The sequence below is a fragment of the Balaenoptera ricei genome, chromosome 11 (genome assembly GCF_028023285.1).
Source record: "Balaenoptera ricei isolate mBalRic1 chromosome 11, mBalRic1.hap2, whole genome shotgun sequence".
Lineage (NCBI taxonomy): Eukaryota > Metazoa > Chordata > Mammalia > Artiodactyla > Balaenopteridae > Balaenoptera > Balaenoptera ricei.
In genome coordinates this window covers 21,047,244-21,068,681 of record NC_082649.1, presented here as the reverse complement: position 1 = coordinate 21,068,681, position 21,438 = coordinate 21,047,244, and the positions used below count along the sequence as shown (strand labels likewise).

The following is a 21,438-nucleotide window of genomic DNA, read 5'->3' as shown; positions in this document are numbered from 1 at the left end:
TCTTTCTGTATTTTTGTCTAGTAGTTTTATTGTTTCAGGTCTTACATTTAAATCTTTAATCCATTTCACGTTAATTTTTGTTGAGTGGTATAAGATGAGGATCCAATTTCATTCTTGTGCATGTGGCTATCCAGTTTCCCCAACACCATTTATTGAAGACACTATTCTTTCTCTTGAGCATTCCTGGCTCCCTTGTCAAATATTAGTTGACCATATATGCGAGGGTTTATTTCTGGCCTCTCAATTCTGTTCCATTAGTCTATGTGTCTGTTTTTTATGCCATACCATACCATTCTGATTACTGTAACTTTGTAATATAGTTTGAAATCAGGAAGTGTGATGTCTTCAGCTTTGGTCTTCTTTCTTAGGCTTGCTTTAGTTATTTGAGGTCTTTCGTGGTTCCATACAAATTTTAAGATTATTTTTTCTACCTATATGAAAAATGCTATTGGAATTTTGATATGGATTGCATTGAATATTAGATGGCTCTGGGTAGTATTCACATTTTAACAATATTAATTCTTCCAAATGATAAACACAGGATATCTTTCCATTTATTTGCGCCTTCTTCAATTTCTTTCATCAAAGTCTTACAGTTTTCAGTGTACATATCTTTCACTTCCTTGGTTAAATTTATTCCTAAGTATTTGATTATGTTTGATGCTATTGTAAATGGGATTGTTTTCTTTGTTCCTTTTTCATGTATTTTGTTGTTAGAATATAAAAATGCTATATACTACAGCATTTTGCATGTTGATTTTGTATACTGCAACTTTACTGAATTCATTTATTAGTTCTAACAGGTTTTTGGTGGAGTCTTTAGGATTTTCTCTATATAAGATCACATCATCAGCAAATAGAGACAATTTTACTTCTTCCTTTCTGATTTGGAATGAATGAGCAAACATCTTCAGCAAGGAGCACAGCTCTCTGGGGTGCCATCACACCTTTCCCCAACCCATCAAATATTTACAGCATGGGCTTTGATAAGAGACTTCTGCCTTCTGTCAGTCCCTTATTCAGCACTCTGTTCCCCTTTGGAGCTCCAGCAGAGGGCTAAGACCAGTTATTTTCCTTGGCCATTGCTATAGACTGAATGTTTGTGTCCCTCCAAAATTTATATGGTGAAGCTTAATCCCCAACATGTTGACATTTGGAGATTTGACCTTTGGGAGGTGATTAGGTCACAGCACAGAGTCCTCCTCATAAATGAGATTACTGCCCTTATAAAAGAGACTACAGAGAGTTCATTTCTCCTTCTACCATTGGAGGACACAGGAATAGACATCTGTCTATGAACCAAGAAGCAGGTTCTCACCAGACACTGAATCTACCAGGACCTTGAATTTGGACTTACCAGCCTCTAGAACTGTGAAAAATAAATGTTCGTTGCTTAAGCCACCCAGTCAATAGTATTTTTGTTATAGTAGCCAGAATGGACTGAGATAACTATCCATTAATGTACATACCAGCACCTATATTATAGGACATGAGGCTCAAACTTCTTGAGAATGTTTTTGAGTGAACTCATTCCTTAAGTGGAACAAACCCACCTTCCTTCCACTTAAAGATCTCCACCAGCCCTTTCTTTGGATGCTGGGAAAGGTCTTTGCCAACCTAAGGTTATGACTGGGCAAGAAACCTGAGAGCTTCTGATAGAATCTCAGCCATATGCCATGACTGAAAGCTTGCTGGTGCTCAAGGCAAGTAGCTGCCCTCAATGAATCTTAACTAATTAACCTTAAAAGACTAAAGTTCCCCTTCCCCACTCAACTTCCACCTCCATTATCTCCAGAAAGACACTGAGGACCCTTTGGCTAAGAATTTATACAGTCATGGCTGGAGCAGTAACCTCAAAAGTTCTCCTCATGTAGCTAAAGGGAGAGTCATGAATTAAATGAATATATGTCAGCTTTGGGTCCAGTTTTTATTTTTTCCTTCTTGTGAGCTTAGGTTGTCTCAACCCTGGAAACGAATGTTTTCTCTTTGAAGGGTGTGTGGGTACACAGCTCAACATTTGGACAATGAGGAGAAGTCTGCCTTCTTGGCTTGCCCTGTACTCCTTCCTGGGCTCTCTTTAAGCTCCCATGAAGCATTAATCCACACTGAATGACCCAGACTTAGAGAAATGTTCTGCTGGGGGCTGCTGTGGACCCCACAGTGAGACCAAACCTGTGGGGAAGGGCCAAGGTTTCCTGAAAGGTGCATGAAAATTGGCCATTATTTGTATATATGTCCCACATCTTCTTTATCCATTCATCTGTCGATGGACATTTAGGTTGTTTCCATGTTTTGGCTATTGTGAATAGTGCTGCTATGAACATAGGGATGCATGTATCTTTTTGAATTAGAGTTTTGTCTGGGTATATTCCCAGGAGTGGGATTGCTGGGTCATAGGGTAATTCTATTTTCAGTTTTCTGAGGAACCTCCGTACTGTTCTCCATAGTGGCTGCACCAACTTGCATTCCCACCAACAGTGTAGGAGTGTTCCGTTTTCTCCACACCCTCTGCAGCATTTGTCATTTGTAGATGTTTTAATGATGGCCATTCTGACAGGTATGAGGTGGTGACTCATTGTAGTTTCGATTTGCATCTCTCTAATAATTAGTGATGTTGAGCATCTTTTTAGTGCCTACTGGCCATCTGTATGTCTTCTTTGGAGAAATGTTTATCAAGGTCTTCTGCCCATTTTTCAATTGGGTTGTTTGCTTTTTTGTTGTTGAGTTGTATGAACTGTTTGTATATTTTGGAGATTAAGCCCTTTTCTGTCGCATCATTTGAAAATCGGCCATTGTTGACCCCCTGACTCCCAACCTCTGATATGTATGAGCACAGACATGCTGCTTAGCTTCTATTTGCCTCAGTTTCTTCATCTCTAAGGTGGGTGTCATGAGAGTACCTACCTCATAGGGTTTGGTGAGGACTAAATTAGTTAAGGTATGGAAAGCATCTAGAAGTACATGGCACATAGAAAGCACTTGATCAAATAGTAATTATGGATACTAATTATCTGTATGTTGGAAGTAAGGGGCACCTAAGAGGAAGGGAACCAGGTTAGGACCTGTGTGTGCCAGTGAGGGAGATCTCTGTGAGTGGTAGAATTTCTTGGGTTATGGTCAGCTCTAAGTGAACTATGCTACACTGTAATTTTTCTGAATTACCTGCAACACTTCGTTAAACCTGACATTCCTGCACAGTCTGGTATAAGGTAGGGGTGTTCTGGAAAATAAAGTGTCAGGACAGCAGAGGAATCAATCTGTCTGCCCCTGCCCCAGGGGGACTGAGTCTAGAGTTCCAGGAGTGAAGGGAGGGGGTCTGGTCCATGGGGGAGCCAGCAGCCTGCAGAGGGGCCCACAATAGTCACAGGCATAGGAGGAGGCCTCAGGGGTCCCAGATTTGCCAGAGGAAACTGTTGGAAGGGGAATGGTTGGAGGGGGTGACGGATGCTTGGGTTACCTGGGAAAGATTTTCTCCAGATTTCTTCTGTATTCCTGCCTGCTTGGCCATGTGAGTTCGCAAAGCACCTAAGAGCAAAACCCAGCCCAGGATGAGTGTTCTGGTCTTCTCCACGCAGTGAGATGAAGGTGACTATTGGCAACTCCTACTTTGACTCCAACTCATCCGGGCACCTGAGAACTACAGAAGGATTGGTGATGGGGACTCCATCCAGGATCTTGCCCTTCTCTCTCCTTCTCCTCTTTCCCCCACCCCAGTTAGAGAAGTAGTTCATCCATCCAACCATCAGGTAGAACCCTCCAAAGGTCACAACACAAAAACAGTTATCAGTGCATCTTTGTTTCCAGCTGCAGGTTTATTTCCACTTCAAAATCTATTTGTAAAAGTCACGGGACTGCCACGAATGCCACATACCATTCAGCAGAAAGCCGAAAAGAAGAGCGCAGATAGATGGACTCAGCTGCCCCACCTCCGCAGTGACTGGGGGAGGACAAGCCAAGCAGATCCTGGAGGTCAGCTGAGTCTTTAGGGAGACAGGAAAGCCCAGGGTCAAGCGGAAAATAACACAGACCCTGCGTGGGGGGCTTCCAGTAAAGGCAGGAAAACACCAGGCCATTAAAAAGAAGGCCCTCAGGTCCTCCCCTTGCCCAAGAACACCACACCATTTGTTAGAACGTTTGCCTACTGTGTCCCCAGTAGCAAAGCACAGATACAGTTTTACCAGCAGGAGCTCAGAAACACGCTAAGAGCAAAAGGCAAAGCGGTGTGGGTATTAGGGGTTGATTTTCAGCCCAAGACACAAAGCCAGCTCAGACTTCTGAATTTTTCCATCCTTATTCACATCGCAGTGACGCAAAAGAATCTCCCGGAACTTATCAAGGTCCACGCCACTGATGCTGGGCTGAGGACAATAAAAATAACATGTCAGTAGGCAAGCCAATGGCAGTCCCACCCTTTCATGCCACCCTGCCTCCCCTCCATGTTTGCTAAGCTTAGGGGACACCCTGCCTTCTGAGAGCCCCTCCCTGGAGACAGGCCATGAGGGAGTGATTCTATCTCCTCATCCCACCAAATGTTGCCAAGGATAAGTTTTCTGCCCACAAGTTCATTTCTCAGCATGTCCCTTCAGGCAAAAGAATGTCTATTCCCACATCACTTCTCTGCAGTTCTAACAGAAAGCCTGCCTTTTTCTCAACCATAATAAAGATATTTTGCCTTAGAGCAGAGGATCGTCACCAAAATTCTGTCTCACTACACTGCTGAAAGAAGGCACATTTATTATCTCCCTGTGGGAGGTTTCTGTGCCTCTAGTTTTTAAAAGGGTTACAATGCATGAAAATCTAACTAAAGAATTATGTTGTTGAGCTAGATAGGCCCCATCACATTTATTCCAAGGGGATATTTCAGGGGCTAAGAAGGAATTGTGAATCAGGTCAGCTAGGAAAATATTCTAAACTCAAAGGCCTGCAAAAGTGAGCAATGCTGGAACTGATTCTCCCTAGGTTATTTTATTTAATCCTCGCGGTAACTTTGCAAAGTAAATGATTATGCCTTGTTTACAGATTAGGACGCGGAGGCTCAGAAAGAGCTGAGACATCTTGCCAAGCTAGAAAGAGGCAACAGCATTTTTGATCCCAAGTCTTTTGTCTCCAATTAAGTGCTTATTTCACCAGTTCTCACTGCTCTCATGGCGAAATCGCTGGCCTAATGAAGCTGTATGCATGGTGATGAATCTAAATTTAAAAGTCAGTGTCCGGAGAGAAAGGAAAACATCAGATTTCCAAACCCCTTGATTGTGGACTAGTTATGAGTGAGCAGCAGAGGCTCACTCTGCAGGGTTTGATTTTAGGAACTCTTGGAAGCAGCCCTCATCACCAAACCCCACCCCAAGGTTTCCTCACTTCCAAAGAAAGCTCTAGAAAACCTGCAGTAGGAAACAAAACCTTTCATTCTGCAACTAGACAGCCATATTAAGACAAGCTAATTTGCACCGTCCCACAGGGTAAATGACTGACACTAAATCTACCCCTGATAGCAGGTTTTAACAGAGCGAAGGAGGGGAGGGAACACCAGGAACGGGGAGCCATACGGCAGAGCAAGAAGAAGAAACGCCGAAGTGGGGCAGGATTCTGGGAGATATCAGGAGGTGAAAGGGTCTGGGGCCAGAAGCTAAACCTGGCTAACTTCACTCCTCTGACGAGAATACCTGAGTGTTTGGACTAAGAGGCTAACACGTAACACATTGTCAATAGGTTCTCTTTGTCGGGGCTCTAGAGGATAGCTCCCTGGGTGTCAGTGCCAGGCAGGTATAGACGTGGCCTGAGGAAATGTGGCCTAGAGGTCCTGAACACAGCAAGCTACACTCTGTGGCTCTGTATTAGAGGCTCATTTGTTGTACAGTTACAAGTGGGGATATTTGGTTTTCAGTATCCTCAAACCACTTTTGCTAAATCCTTTCTGCAGCAAGTGACACCCTGCCCCAGGATCCTTTTAGTAAATTCCCACACTTAGAAAAGACTCGGGTGGTAGTCATGTACATATTAGCATATATTAATTTGCCAAGGCATTTATGCGATACCAAACTATTCTAAGCTTTTTTTTTTTTTCTTTCTAATTTGTTTCCTTTAAGTGAGTAGAAATATCTTAGGTTGTGTGCAGGCATGTGTCGGGGAGGCAGTTGTGGGTATGAATGTGGGTGTGTGTATAAAGGAAGTTTCTTTAGATCTTTTGAGTTGTGGGTTTTGGGTTTTGTGGGGTTTTTAAAAATTTGTTTATTTTTGGCTGCGTTGGGTCTTTTTTGCTGCACACGGGCTTTCTCTAGTTGCGGCGAGCGGGGACTACTCCTCGTTGCGGTGGGTGTGCTTCTCATTGTGGTGGCTTCTCATGTTGTGGAGCACGGGCTCTAGGCATGTGGGCTTCAGTAGTTGTGGCACGAGGGCTCAGTAGTTGTGGCTCGCAGGCTCAGTAGTTGTGGCGCACGGGCTTAGCTGCTCCACAGCATGTGGGATCTTTCCGGACCAGGACACAACCCCGTGACCCCTGCATTGGCAGGCTAATTCCCAACCACTGCGCCACCAGGGAAGCCCTTGAGTTATGTTTTTAATGCTTGACAAATCACCAGGAGTCAGGAGGACTGAATGCCACTGCTAAAAAAATGCTTGGATCACAGAAGACAAATCATTTGAAACCACTGAGGGCTTCTATTTTAATAACAAGTTGCCAATATAAATGCATGCAGGTTCTTGATCTAAGGCCTCTATGAGTCCCCTCTTGCCAACCATCTTCTTGTCAACAACAGAGAAAAGCAGATGGTGTATCTAGCAGGGAAAAGAATAAACTTTTGGAGGCCTGGGGGCAGGACCTCTCATCATCTCCAGGCAGACACCCTGGTCATCTCTGGCATCGCTTTTATTTGGTTTCCAACATTTTTGTTCACATTGCTACTTTTCCTTGGTGGGTGCTTGGAATCTTCAATGTCTTGCCTTCCCACTTTCTAGTTTAGGTTGTAGATTCTTGTGTTGATTTTCTTGCTGTGCTAAGTGAGCTACAGGCTTTCAAAAAGTCTTCTGTAGAAATTATGGTGTCTGCTCCCTCAGGGACTTGCTATCTGATCACACTGATGGAGGACAGCCTAGGGTAGCATTTTCCAGAGGTTAAAGGAAAGGGTGGGTGTTCTGGTAACCAAATAATTTTGTTAACACAAATTCAACATATGCATCATATATGACTGTACAAGAACTAAAAGGCTATAAAATAAGCTTACTTAAGGGTTATTATTGCAAACATTGGGGATCCTGACCAGGACTGTATGTTTAGAAACTGAACCAGCTCCCTGCTGACCCCATGGCATGCTCTGATAGTTGTTTTTAATATAAATCCCAGATACTGGTTTAATTGTCCTGTGGCCCTTTCTTTTTTTTTTTTTTAATTTATTTATTTATTTATTTTTGGCTGTGTTGGGTCTTCATTTCTGTGGGAGGGCTTTCTCCAGTTGCGGCAAGCGGGGGCCACTCTTCATCGCAGTGCACGGGCCTCACACTGTCGCGGCCTCTCCCATTGTGGAGCACAGGCTCCAGACGCGCAGGCTCAGTAGTTGTGGCTCACGGGCTTAGTTGCTCCGCGGCATGTGGGATCCTCCCAGACCAGGGCTCGAACCCGCGTCCCCTGCATTGGCAGGCGGATTCCCAACCACTGCGCTGTGACCCTTTCTTATAAGATGAAAATAAAGAAAATAGTCACAGGAAATGGCTCCAGCTTATGGAGCTGAGAAATGTCAGATCTTCAGTGGTCTCAATGTCAGGGTCTCAGTGACCCAATGGTCATACTTCACTACATCTTTCAAATTGTATGTGAATATATATTTAAGCAACCTGGAAGACTAGAAAGATCCAATAAAGATAGGTACCCTCAATCATCTGGCTTCAGGGGAGAACATTAGTAACTAATTACTGCGTACATACTTTTTAGCTCAATAGATCAGCCTCCTATAAACTGCTTTTGTATTACTAACCACAGTCTGACCCAATCCTTAGAAACCAGCTGTCTCATATTGTCTGGTACTGACATGGAGAAGTGCTTTTTAGTTGCCCCAGTAGCCCCACAGAAATAGAGGGGCAAGGACAAAAGTGGTGGGGATCCTCTGATTTCCCATAGAGGTGCTATAAGTCCATCAGAGAGTGAGGCGGACTTCTGCCTCCAGCTCAGGTTTTTAGATGGTCATGAATTTTTCCCTTTACTTTTCTCTAGAAAAATGTCTTCTCTGCTCCGTTGCTGGTTTAGGTTTTACTTCCATCATCTCCCATTAACCTTTGGAAGCCATTGCCGAACCCAGAGACAGCTGAAAGATAATTGAAAGGATCTGTACGGATCTGAAGCCTCTGGGCTCTACACTCAGGCAATCAGGGGCCCTCGCTCCACGGCAAAGAGGAGGCCACACAGCTTTGGAAAACAGGCTCCCCATCCCATTATTCTATCAAAAGCAACTTAAAACTCCAGTTAGGCAAGGGCTTCTGCTGTGCACCTTTAGTGTCCCATGGATAATTGCTCACTTTCTATTATAGAAGTCATTCTGGCATTAAATAGGTAATGAGTGAAATGGGATTTTAATTTAGCAAGCAGTGTAAAAGGCAATATCACACCAACACCCAGCAACTATCCTGGCTGCACAAATGTTGGTGAACTCTCCAACGGGAGCACCACGTGAAGGGGACAGAGAAGTGGCAAGGGGCCAGTTGGGATGGGACTAATGAGAGTTAGGAGGCATCCTGATAAGAAAAATCTCATCCATGCCTGCTTAACTGCAGTATGTAAACTTCCTGGAGATTTACGCAAAAATCGGTATCTGGGCATTTTTCCATGACAAAACCCCATAGTTTTAATCAGGTTTTTCAAAAAGGTCTGAGACTCCAAAAACCGTTAATAATTGTTGCTATTCAAATTTATTGCCATCTGGGCCAATCAGGAAACGACCATTGTGTCCTATACAGACCTCAAAAGAAATCCCTAAGGATATGAGACTATGAAATTCAGTGTCTATACAGTCTCATAGAAAAACACCCACACAGGAGTTGGAAAGTACCTGTTTAACTGGATCATGCAGCCAGTCAGTACAATTCATCAGGATCTCAAAGGAGATTGCTTTTTTAAACATTGTTTACCCTACGTGAAACAGCTCTGTGATGTAGATATAATCTAAATATCATCAGTCCCAATCACTGCCTTGCTAGGTAAAACAGCCATCTTAGGCTAGGTGTTAGAGCAGCCCCTTGGTGTAAAAAAAAAAAAAAAAAAGAGAGAGAGAGAATCCCAAGTATGGGATTTATTACATGAAATTAAAAGTTTTAGTTATTCTAATAACCAAGTCCACAGGAGAAGGACTTTCTGTAATCGAAAAATAAAGCAGTAAGATATATAGTGCCACTGTGCTCCTTTGGTAAAATAGATGACATTCAAATGATGGTAACAAGAAGCTTCTATGGGGGCTTCACTTAACTGAAACTACAAATGATCTTAAGAGAGAAGAGAGATTTTTTGGGCTTCAAAGTTTGAAAGCTCTAAGTTTGTTAAACAGACTACATCCCTAGATTTTCTCCAGCATTAATCTTTGGCCCTACTGATTCCCCAAAATAAACAGTGGAGTCAAAATGTCAACCCCAATCCATGATGGGGATGATCTACACAGCCTCGTGAAGTTACCTGGACAAGCTCCATCATGTCTTTGACAAACCCATCCACTTCTGGGCCTTCTAGGGCTCCAGTTTTACTCTGAAAAATAAAAGATCCAATCAACCAAATATCATTTTCTTAAGTCAGAAAGCTTAAAGAATAAATTATACAAATAGACCAAATCAGTATTCTTTTGTGACTGCAAACAAGTTTGGAAATGGCATGTTCCAACTTATCGTCTCTCTGCAGGATGTGAATGCTCCACATAAATCAGAAGCGCTCACTGTAAATAACTCCCTCCATTTAACCAAATGGGAAGCAGTAGTTTTGAGTTCCTTGGCTCTTACAAATAGCATTAATATGACATGTACCGACTTTATTTGCTTCCCAAATACTAGGACTCAGTTCAGACTAGTGCTAATTGAACATCCACTGATCCTTTGAAGGATAGGTTGACATTTTTAAATTTTGCTTTATGATTTAGCAATGATTTAATGAGTATCAAAACACATTTTAAATTCAAGAGAGACTAGATTGAGTGAGCATATTAGAATTACTATATGGTTCATGCATAAAATCTTTTATTTTTTCTACCCATTTTATAAGAATGCCTATAAAATATAATACATATTAACATATTTCAGTTTCTTCTCTAAAGTTCCAGTTAATGATAAGTCGTCCATTCTCTTCAAGGTTTTCTAATCCTGAACCTTTAACATATTATAAAAACTCATTCCCTTACTGTATTTACCAGACACTAATACAGTACTTGCCACATGCCAGGAACTCCTCGAAGAGCTTATGAACATGAATTCATTTAATTCTCATATAAGAAGTCCATGAGGTAGGTATTATCATTATCCCCATCACTCTAATTTTATAGATAAGGAAAATGAGGCACAGAGAGGTTAAGAAATTTGCCCAAGGTCACACAGCTCATGAGCCGTGATTCAAAGCCAGGTAATTGGTCACAGAGTCCTATATACTTAAACAGTTTGCTAGACTGCCTCTTCCAGGTGATTTTCTTTTCTGCTCAGAATATGACACGCAGATATCCAGTCTGATTAGTTTCAGGATCTCTTATGACCTTTCTCAACTTTCTTTTTGTTTTCCTTGCTCTGTGCATTATCCCACCTTGTCCTCAAGAAATTCAATCTCTTTGCCATACTTCGTTCTTTAGAATTATTATTTTCTCGCCTCTAAAGAAGGACCAAATGATAGTCTTATAAGAGAAATAGATTTTGTGCCAAATATGCCTGACTTTCCCCCTATTTCTTTAGGTTGGTTGTGTTTTTTTATTTGACTGTTTGCTTTTGTGTTTGAGCATACTATGATAGATAGAGACCAAGAAGGAGAAACTTTCTTTTAGCTTGGTTACAAGGAGCAAAATAGTAATAATAATGTGATTTTATTCTCTTCTCCACCATAAGTACTCCTATGTCTATTTTTACTTAGTTCTCAGGAGTTTCATAGAGAAGCTGAGGGTACCTTGACATAGCAACACACATGTGCGATTGCTGTTCATTATATAAATTTAGGGTCTGTAAGTAGGATGACCCCACATAAGGGCTAAAAAAGCTTCCTACCTAAAGATGGCCAGCACAATATATTGAAAAGGCACACTTACGACATCATAGTGAGCAAAGATTTTCTCAAAGTCCCTCTTTCTTTCTTCAGTGGAACAAGCCTGTATATGGAGAAAGCATTATGTCAATCAGCAGTGTGAAACTTCCGTTGTACAATTCTTCCAGGGTCTTAGACAACTTTTATAAACTTTGAGTCAACAGTTCCTAATCCCTTAGTTTCTGACACTGAGCCTTATCAGTCTCTAGATAAATTAACGGTAATACAATTAGCTACCTTTCTTCCCTCCCTCTCAAATCTATAGAGCAACATGAATGATACAAATCCACCTAGAGAAATGCCACCACTTACATCCATTTTAAACTGGAGAAGGAAATTTTCCTGAAGAGCCAGAATCCTAAATGGGGGGGGAAAAAAAAAAAAAAGTCATCCACATGATGATCTATCAACTCTCAATTACAAGTAGATTTATAACTCTGGTGTGAGGAAATGGCAGGCAATGTCCAGGTTATTCTGCAGAATAGGGTAGGTGCTTAAAAAATAGGAATTTGTACAATATAAAAACAAATAAAGACGGGAAAGACTTTCACAGGGATTAGTAGTCACCATAGAGAGACATCTAAAAATTCCAGCAAGGTTTTAGGTACACGATCAATATGCAAAATTCAGTTGTATTTCGATATACTAGTAATGGCCAATCCAAAAGAGAAATTAAGAATACCATTCCATTTACAACAGTATCAAGAAGAATAAAATACTTAGGAATAAATATGATAAAAGAGACCTAAGACTTATAGACTGAAAACTATAAAACAATGTTGAAGAAAAACAAAGAAGAACTAAATAATAGTATTAAGGACATCCTGTGATCATGAGTTAGAAGACTTAATATTTTTAAGATGGCAATGCTCCTCAAATTTATCTACAGATCCGACACAATTCCTATAAAAATCCCAGTTGCCTTTTTTTGCAGAAATTGATAATCTGATAATTGATGATCTGCAATTCATGTGGAAATGCAAGGGATTCAGAATAGCCATAACTACACTTTTTAAAAGGGTAAATTATATAGTATATAAATTATACTCAATAAAAAATTATGTATTTCTCTTTCCTGCATAACTACAATTGTACTTCAGTGGAATAGAATCAGTTTCAAAAGACTAAAGCATTGGATTTGTGTTGAATTTATAATCATGGGTATATAGAGAGAAAGGCAGAAAAAATATCATACAACAATTTGGAAAGTTTTACTCCTTTGGATGCCCAGGGTAGAGAGAATTAAGTTGAGCCAAATAGAGGGTAGAATATCCTGAGACTCTGCAAGGAATACTGTCCTCATCTATTTGCTGGCACCAAGCAGTCTAAAGTATGTTGCCAGTTAGAGGACATATACTCGAGAGGTGATTGTATAGGAGTAATAGGGCTACATTTCACAGCTGGGGGTAGAGAAAGAAGATTCCCATGTGTAAATGTTTTAAGACCTTTTGTCATTGAATTAGTTTCTTATTGCTGCTATAACAAATTACCACAAACTTAGTGGCTTAAAACAACACAAATTAATATCTTACAGTACTGGAACTCAGAAGTCTGAAATGGATTTCACTGGTGTTTCAAGGTGTTGACGGGGCTGTATTCCTTATGGAGGCTCTAGGGGAGAATCTGTTTCCCTGCCCTTTTCAGCTTCTAGAAGCTGCCTGCATTCTTTGGCTTATGGCCCCTTCCTCTACTTCAAAGCCAGCAATATAACATCTTCAAATTTCTCTGTGATTCTGATCTTTTGCCTCCTCCTTACATGTTTAAAGGTCCCTTGTTATCACACTGCACCTACCCAGGTACTCCAGAATAATCTCTTTATTTTAAGGTTTTTAATTAGCAACCTTAATTCTATCTGCAACCTTAGTTATCTTTGCCATATAACATAAAGTATTCACTGGTCCTGGGAATTAGGACATGAACATCTTTATTCTGCTTACCCTAATTGTCATTTTCAAATTCCATAGCAAATTGGTTTTAAAATAATGTAGTAACTGTCTTATTGCTTTGCATCTCAATGCCACTTAACCCTTTCTTCAGTCCAGAACTATTCATTGAATCCTCCCATGTAGCTCTCACTGCGTGAGAAGCTATTCAGGAGATTAAGACATAGTCCCTACCAGCTAGGTAGGACTATAGTAGGGGGTGTTTGTAAATCTGCAGAGGGGCTTTTTGTTTATCACAGGGATAGAATGGCCATGACTAGTGCTCTGCTTCACTGTTCAGTGTACAATTGCCATCCAGCCTGACCCTGAGGAACCTGGTATTATAGCTGCTACCCCTAAGGGTTCTATCCATGTATTCTTTTTTTTTTTTAATATCTTTATTAGAGTATAATTGCTTTACAATGGTGTGTCAGTTTCTGCTTTATAACAAAGTGAATCAGTTATACATATACATATGTCCCCATATCTCTTCCCTCTTGCATCTCCCTCCCTCCCACCCTCCCTATCACACCCCTCTAGGTGGTCACAAAGCACCGAGCTGATCTCCCTGTGCTATGCGGCTGCTTCCCACACATTTGGTAGTATATATAAGTCCATGCCACTCTCTCACTTCGTCCCAGCTTACCCTTCCCCCTTCCCATGTCCTCAAGTCCATTCTCTACGTCTGCATCTTTATTCCTGTCATGCCCCTAGGTTCTTCAGAACCATCTTTTTTTTTTTAGATTCCATATATATGTGTTAGCATACGGTATTTATTTTTCTCTTTCTTACTTCACTCTGTATGACAGTCTCTAGGTCCATCCACCTCACTACAAATAACTCGGTTTCATTCCTTTTTATGGCTGAGTAATATTCCATTGTATATATGTGCCACATCTTCTTTATCCATTCATCTGTCGATGGACACTTAGGTTGCGTCCATGTCCTGGCTATTGTAAATAGAGCTGCAATGAACACTCTCATACATGACTCTTTTTGAATTATGGTTTTCTCAGGGTATATGCCCAGTAATGGGATTGCTGGGTCACATGGTAGTTCTATTTTTAGTTTCTTAAGGAACCTCCATACTGTTCTCCATAGTGGCTGTATCAGTTTACATTCCCACCAACAGTGCAAGAGGGTTCCCTTCTCTCCACAGCCTCTCCAGCATTTATTGTTTGTAGATTTTTTGATGATGGCCATTCTGACTGGTGTGAGATGATATCTCATTGTAGCTTTGATTTGCATTTCTCTAATGATTAATGATGTTGAGCATTCTTTCATGTGTTTGTTGGCAATCTGTATATCTTCTTTGGAGAAATGTCTATTTAGGTCTTCTGCCCATTTTTGGATTGGGTTGCTTGTTTTTTTGATATTGAGCTGCATGAGTGGCTTGTATATTTTGGAGATTAATCCTTTGTCAGTTGCTTCATTTGCAAATATTTCTCCCATTCTGAGGGTTGTCTTTTCATCTTGTTTATGGTTTCCTTTGCTGTGCAAAAGCTTTTACGTTTCATTAGGTCCCATTTGTTTATTTTTGTTTGTATTTCCATTTCTCTAGGAGGTGGGTCAAAAAGGATCTTGCTGTGATTTATGTCATAGAGTGTTCTGCCTATGTTTTCCTCTAAGAGTTTGATGGTGTCTGGCCTTACATTTAGGTCTTTAATCCATTTTGAGTTTATTTTTGTGTATGGTGTTAGGGAGTGTTCTAATTTCATTCTTTTACATGTAGCTGTCCAGTTTTCCCAGCACCACTTATCGAAGAAGCTGTCTTTCCTCCATTGTATATTCTTGCCTCCTTTATCAAAGATAAGGTGACCATATGTGCATGGGTTTATCTCTGGGCTTTCTATCCTATTCCATTGATCTATATTTCTGTTTTTGTGCCGGTACCATAGTGTCTTGATTATGTAGCTTTGTAGTATAGTCTGAAGTCAGGGAGCCTGATTCCTCCAGCTCTGTTTTTCTTTCTCAAGATTGCTTTGGCTATTCGTGGCCTTTCGTGTTTCCATACAAATTGTGAAATTTTTTGTTATAGTTCTGTGAAAAATGCCATTGGTAGTTTGATAAGGATTGCATTGAATCTGTAGATTGCTTTGGGCAGTATAGTCATTTTCACAATGTTGATTCTTCCAGTCCAAGAACATGGTATATCTCTCCATCTGTTGGTATCATCTTTAATTTCTTTCATCAGTGTCTTATAATTTTCTGCATACAAGTTTTTTGTCTCCTTAGGTAGGTTTATTCCTAGATATTCTTTTTGTTACAATGGTAAATGGGAGTGTTTAATTTCACTTTCAGGTTTTTCATCATTAGTGTATAGGGATGCAAGAGATTTCTGTGCATTAATTTTGTATCCTGCTACTTTACCAAATTCATTGATTAGCTCTAGGAGTTTTCTGGTAGCATCTTTAGGATTCTCTATGTATAGTATCATGTCATCTGCAAACAGTGACAGCTTTACTTCTTCTTTTCCAGTTTGTAATCCTTTTATTTCTTTTTCTTCTCTGATTGCTGTTGGTTAAACTTCCAAAACTATGTTGTATAATAGTGGTGAGAGTGGGCAGCCTTGTCTTGTTGCTGATATTAGTGGAAATGGTTTCAGTTTTTCACCATTGAGGATGATGTTGGCTGTGTGTTTGTCATATATGCCTTTTATTATGTTGAGGAAAGTTCCCTCTATGCCTACTCTCTGGAGGGTTTTTATCATAAATGGGTGTTGAATTTTGTCGAAAGCTTTCTTTGCATCTATTGAGATGATCATATGGCTTTTCTCCTTCAATTTGTTAATATGGTGTATCACATTGATTGATTTGCGTATATTGAAGAATCCTTGCATTCCTGGGATAAACCCCACTTGATCATAGTTTATGATCCTTTTAATGTGCTGTTGGATTCTGTTTGCTAGTATTTTGTTGAGGATTTTTGCATCTATGTTCATCAGTGATATTGGCCCGTAGTTTTCTTTCCTTGTGAAATCTTTGTCTGGTTTTGGTATCAGAGTGATGGTGGCCTCGTAGAATGAGTTTGGGAGTGTTCCTCCCTTATCCATGTATTCTTGATCCAATGATTTCAACTCTCTATCTGCTTAGAATCTCTTTTTTCCTTTTTGTGGACAATCAGAGGTTGTTTTGGGGTTGGCTAGACTTGACAGAAACATGCTGACATCATCATGTGTCACAATACCAGCCTCATAGGCAGCACTTTTGCAGATACTGGACCACTTCTGCTGTCATCCTCCCCTCTTCCACTTCTAGCCTGCAGACACTTGGTGCCCCACAGAGGATACGCCAGCACTCAGACCACAGGGTGCAGCTGTGAGTCTGACTCTGTTGTTCTCTGTCCTGAACTAACTATTCAGTATTCTCAGAACCAGTGAATGGGATTCAGGACTTTTTTTTTGTTGTGGGATCCTTATGTAGGACCATGAATGTCTGGCCTTTGAGGGCAGGGCTGGCCCATTTATAAAATATTTTGAAAATGTTGTGCATAGTGCTTTTCTGGGGAGAAGTGCTGTTATGATCTTCACAAAGGTATCTGTTACCCCTAAAGATTCACCTATTCTTTAAGACTTCAGGTGAGACTTGATCTCTGCCTTTCAAAAAGAAGTGTATGCTGTCAGTAAACCCCTAGGAACATGTTTCTGAATCTATGACACCATTTTCACACTACTCACCTTGCCAAGTCATTAAGATCCAACCGGCCATCATTATTTTTGTCAAAGATCTTCATCTGGAATGCAGAAGGGGAAAGGAGTGTAAGAAATACTTGTAATGGGAATTTATTTTGAAAGTCATTAAAGTGCTTTTCTGTTTTGCTCTTCTGGTTATATATTTGTCTAAATTGGCTGAGGTTGACTCATATCATAGAGTACTCTCTATAGAGTATAGAAGAAATAGTTTTCCATGAAAGCAAAAGTAGCTGAGGGGGATATGATGTAGGAGAAAGTCTGCCCTGTGTAGGCCTCAGATGATTGTAGGAAGGAAAAGAGAGAGAGAAGCAGAGATGGCAGAGTAAAGTAGATGTGTGACCTAGCTCTGCTGGAAGGGGATCTGGAAGGAGAGGAGAACTAGCTAAGGAAGGACAACATTGAGCGGACAGAGTTGCTGGGGCTTAGCTTTCCTGGGACCCTCTGAGCACCCAAGGGTTTGGAGGCTGAGTCAAGGACCAGTGGACCTTCCATGGGGCCAGCTGAGTATGAGATGATGCTGGAACAGAGGATGGGGGTGGATCACTGAGTCAGCAAGCTGGAAGGAGGATATGGCAGAGAATTAGTGATCTGCATCCAGCAAGAGTTAGAGGATGGCTTCAACCATGAATGTCAGCCAAGTAGCAGCAACTGTGTGGTCAACAGGCATCACCATGGAAACCAGAGCATTGTGACTTGGGACCTCGACTCCTCCCCTTCACCATGAGGTCCTATAAGCTGCCTTTTCTCTCCTTACCCAGCTTGATGACATTTTTAGAGAAGGGTCTGGGTTGGATCCAGAGGACTGAGAAATCTAAGAGACTGAGCTTTTCCTTTTGCAGAGACTTAGCCTTATTCAAAGAGGCTGTTTGAATTTATTAGATCAGGCTAAATTTGTTTTTTTTTAACATCTTTATTGGACTATAATTGCTTTATAATGGTGTGTTAGTTTCTGCTTTATAACAAAGTGAATCAGCTATACATATACATATATCCCCATATCTCCTTCCTCTTGTGTAGATCAGACAAAGTTTTAAGCAAGATATAAGAGGTTCATTCTTAGAAAGCTAGATTATCTTGAGTTTTAAGCAAATAATAGCTCACCTTGAAAGACATGGGCCCATCTTCATTGGTGTGCAAATTTACACAGCAAGTGTAAGGGGAAAAAGCCCTTTGCTCAAAATTGGCTCAAGGAAGAACTGAACACTAATGTGTAAATTATGCTTCTGCCCATCAGAAAATTGGTTATGTGGTTCACTTAAGGATCAGAATCAGAAAAAAAAAATCACTTGCTTAATTTTACTATCCCTGTGTGTGTACACATGGGGGTGACTAATACACCTATTCCCCTGTGTCTCCTCTTCTAGTTGACTGGGACATCTTTGACTACAAGAAATATGCATAACAAGGGAAGCTTGAGACATGCCTATTGCACCAGACCAGAAATCAGACCTCTTGTCACATTAGTAAAGTCATATGATCTCTTTGGGTGCAGCTTCTTCAGCTATTACTGTGCCCATGATTTTAACTTTCCTTATCAGAAGAACCCTATTTTCAAATGAAATTCTGCGTGGTGCTTGAATGTATAAAGCAAAGAAATGGAGCTGTACAAGTAGTGGCTGGAAGTGGGCTGGAGCTTTGTCCTCTAGGTTCCCTCTCAATCCTGAAGTATTGCCTCTGAGCCCAAGGGTTTCTTGGAACCCAACAGTCCAATAACAACTGACTGAATTAGGGCCCAGATTGCATCCAGCTCTGAAAATTAATGATTTCATGACTTTGTCAAAGCAGTTGAAGGGGAGTAAGATTGATGCTGAGCACTTTTCCTGGTAAAGTCAGCAAACAGAGTTCTTCAGAGCAGGTTCCGGTGTGGCTAATGGGAGGACTGAGTTCTTGGGAAGACTGGGTTCTTAGGTATCCAGGGACCTCGGTGGCACCTGCCCTTGCACTTCACCCCTGAGTAATTGATGGTCAGCATCTCCTCAGAGGATGCTATATGTCTACTGAACGGTGGTGATCAGAACACCCAAATTACACGCGTTTCATATGCAAGTTCACTGCAACCGCCACGAGGGTATCTTCCACCAGAAGCCATCAGTAGAGTAGCAGCTGGTTGCTAATCCAGGTATATGAATTTACCAGGATTTTCTTCCTCCCAAAACTTGATTATGAAAAAGAAAAAGCCTCAGAAAATGACCGGTTTCTAAGAAGGAGGGAAGAGTAGGCTCCTAATAGTTCATGATCTCAGTAACTGAGAAAGTTGTTTGTAAACAGGTCCGTACTAACTCACGGAAGTTACTAACGACTTTTGATGAATTTTGAATGTTTGGCAATTTGGTGGTGGGGGGGATGGGCATAATGGCTTCTTAATTTTTAAAACTCTGATAGTGACCATTTGTAGAGCAGCCAAAACTTTCTATGTTATTTCATTTAATCATCACCACATTCTCAGAAGGTAAGAAATAGCTGCATGCCACACATGCAAAAAACTGGAATGTAGAAAGATTGATTTGTCTAAGAAAGTAGCAAGATTTGAATCTAAGCATATCTGTCACCAGAGCTCTAGAGCTCTTCCCATAAACCAGGCTCTTAGCTTTATAGAGTCTGGGTAGCTTATGGTTAATGTAGTTTGCTTCATGGTTGGTTATGAAATAAAACATCTGGTGCTATAGATTATGCCAGAGATGTTGTGTTTACCTTTTCTGATTGCCCCTTCTTTCCCTGGGAAAGCAAAAAGAGATTCTATTTATGTGAGTTTCCCTCTGACCTTAGTGGTCACGTGCTCGTGGCACAGGTCCCTCCTGGAGGGCTGTGGTGATTCACGGTGCTGGCGGTGGGGACAAGATTCCATTCTGAAGGGCTGATTGTTGAAAGGTTGTGAAGGGCCCTTAACCACTGTTCTCACTTCTGCCACTGCCTTTTCCAAGATTGAACATCCACACATTTTGAGTACTAAGTACATGAAAGGTTCTATAAAGTCTCCTGGAAATGGAACACAGTGACTTACTGACAAACTCCTTAAAATTCTGTAGACCTATGGTTCCCCACGAGAGACCCCTCAGAGACTATAGATCTACCCAGCATTCTCCTTAGATTGAATAATAGGTTTACCTTAATTTTTTGATTCTTTAAAGATGCTATGGTGATTGTGAAATGTAAATTCATTTAAAACCATTGCTGGGTTAATATCAGGTTGGCCAAAAAGTTCATTCAGATTTTTCCCTAACATCTTACAGAAAAACCTGAATGAACTTTTTGGCCAACCCAAATAGTAACTTCTTACCAGAAACAGTAGATCCAAAGTATGACTATTGTCATGTGGTGAGAGAGGCAGTCCGTGAATTTTTTAAACAATTGCTAAATGATAATTTGAGATGCAGTGCAAGGTCAAAATTATGCAGATAGTTCAGCAGAGTGAAGAGTACAAAGTATAAGTCCTTCCCGTCCCTGTTGTAAAGGTAACTACCATTCACAGGACTGTGTGTCCTTCCAGAAACTTTTTAAACATTTTAATATGTCCATCTTTATTTTTTGGACAAATAGGACCACATTCTATGTATTATTTTGCAACTTGCTTTTTTTCATTAAGCAGTATTCTTAGAAATCACTCCTTATCGGTTATCATTTTTTTTTACTTAAAAAGAGTTCCCCCCTTTCTGGTCAAGATGGCGGCGCCCAGGTGGGCCGCGCCGAGGTGAGCTGGAGCCGGGCCCAGAGCGGGGCGAGCCTGCTGCGCCCAGGACTTGGACCGCGGGCTGGTCTCCCGTCTCCCAGGGAGCGGCGGGAACTGCCAGACTGTTTTCTACAGCAGCTGCACCATTTTGCATTCCCATCGGCTGTGCACCAGGTTCCAGTTTCCGCCAATTGGAGGAGCTGTGTGGATGAAAGGCTCTTGGTGCTCCAGCCAGGCATCAGGGCTGTGCCTCTGAGGTGGGAGAGCCAACTTCAGGACACTGGTCCACAAGAGACCTACCAGCTCCACGTAATACCAAACGGCAAAAATCTCTCAGAGATCTCCATCTCAACATCAAGACCCAGCTTCACTCAACGACCAGCAAGCTACAGGGCTGGACACCCTATGCCAAACAACTAGCAAGACAAGAACACAGCCCCATCCATTAGCAGGGAGGCTGCCTAAAATCATAAGGCCACAGACACCCCAAAACACACCACCAGACGTGGACGTGCCCACCAGAAAGACAAGATTCAACCTCATCCACCAGAACACAGGCAATAGTCCCCTCCACCAGGAAGCCTACACAACCCACTGAACCAACCTTACCCACTGGGGACAGATACCAAAAACAACGGGAACTACGAACCTGCAGCCTGTGAAAAGGAGACCCCAAACACAGTAAGATAAGCAAAATGAGAAGACAGAAAAACACACAGCAGATGAAGGAGCAGGGTCAAAACACACCAGACCTAACAAATGAAGAGGAAATAGGTAGTCTACCTGAAAAAGAATTCAGAATAATGATAGTAAGGATGATCCAAAATCTTGGAAATAGAATAGACAAAATGCAAGAAACATTTAACAAGGACGTAGAAGAACTAAAGAGGAACCAAGCAACGATGAAAAACAC

General features: G+C 41.2%; 1 protein-coding gene across 1 annotated transcript in view; it reads right to left on the bottom strand.

Moving 5' to 3' along the window:
- Positions 1-4,229: 4,229 nt before the first annotated feature.
- The window catches only part of SCGN (secretagogin, EF-hand calcium binding protein), a 44,150-nt gene continuing 26,941 nt past the window's right edge, over positions 4,230-21,438 (bottom strand). The window contains exons 7-11 of the mRNA XM_059940702.1: positions 16,844-16,899; positions 11,558-11,603; positions 11,250-11,309; positions 9,653-9,721; positions 4,230-4,358 (exon numbers count right to left, since the gene is read on the bottom strand). Of these exons, the coding sequence (XP_059796685.1) occupies positions 4,230-4,358; positions 9,653-9,721; positions 11,250-11,309; positions 11,558-11,603; positions 16,844-16,899 (360 nt within the window). The remainder of the gene's footprint in view (positions 4,359-9,652; positions 9,722-11,249; positions 11,310-11,557; positions 11,604-16,843; positions 16,900-21,438) is intronic.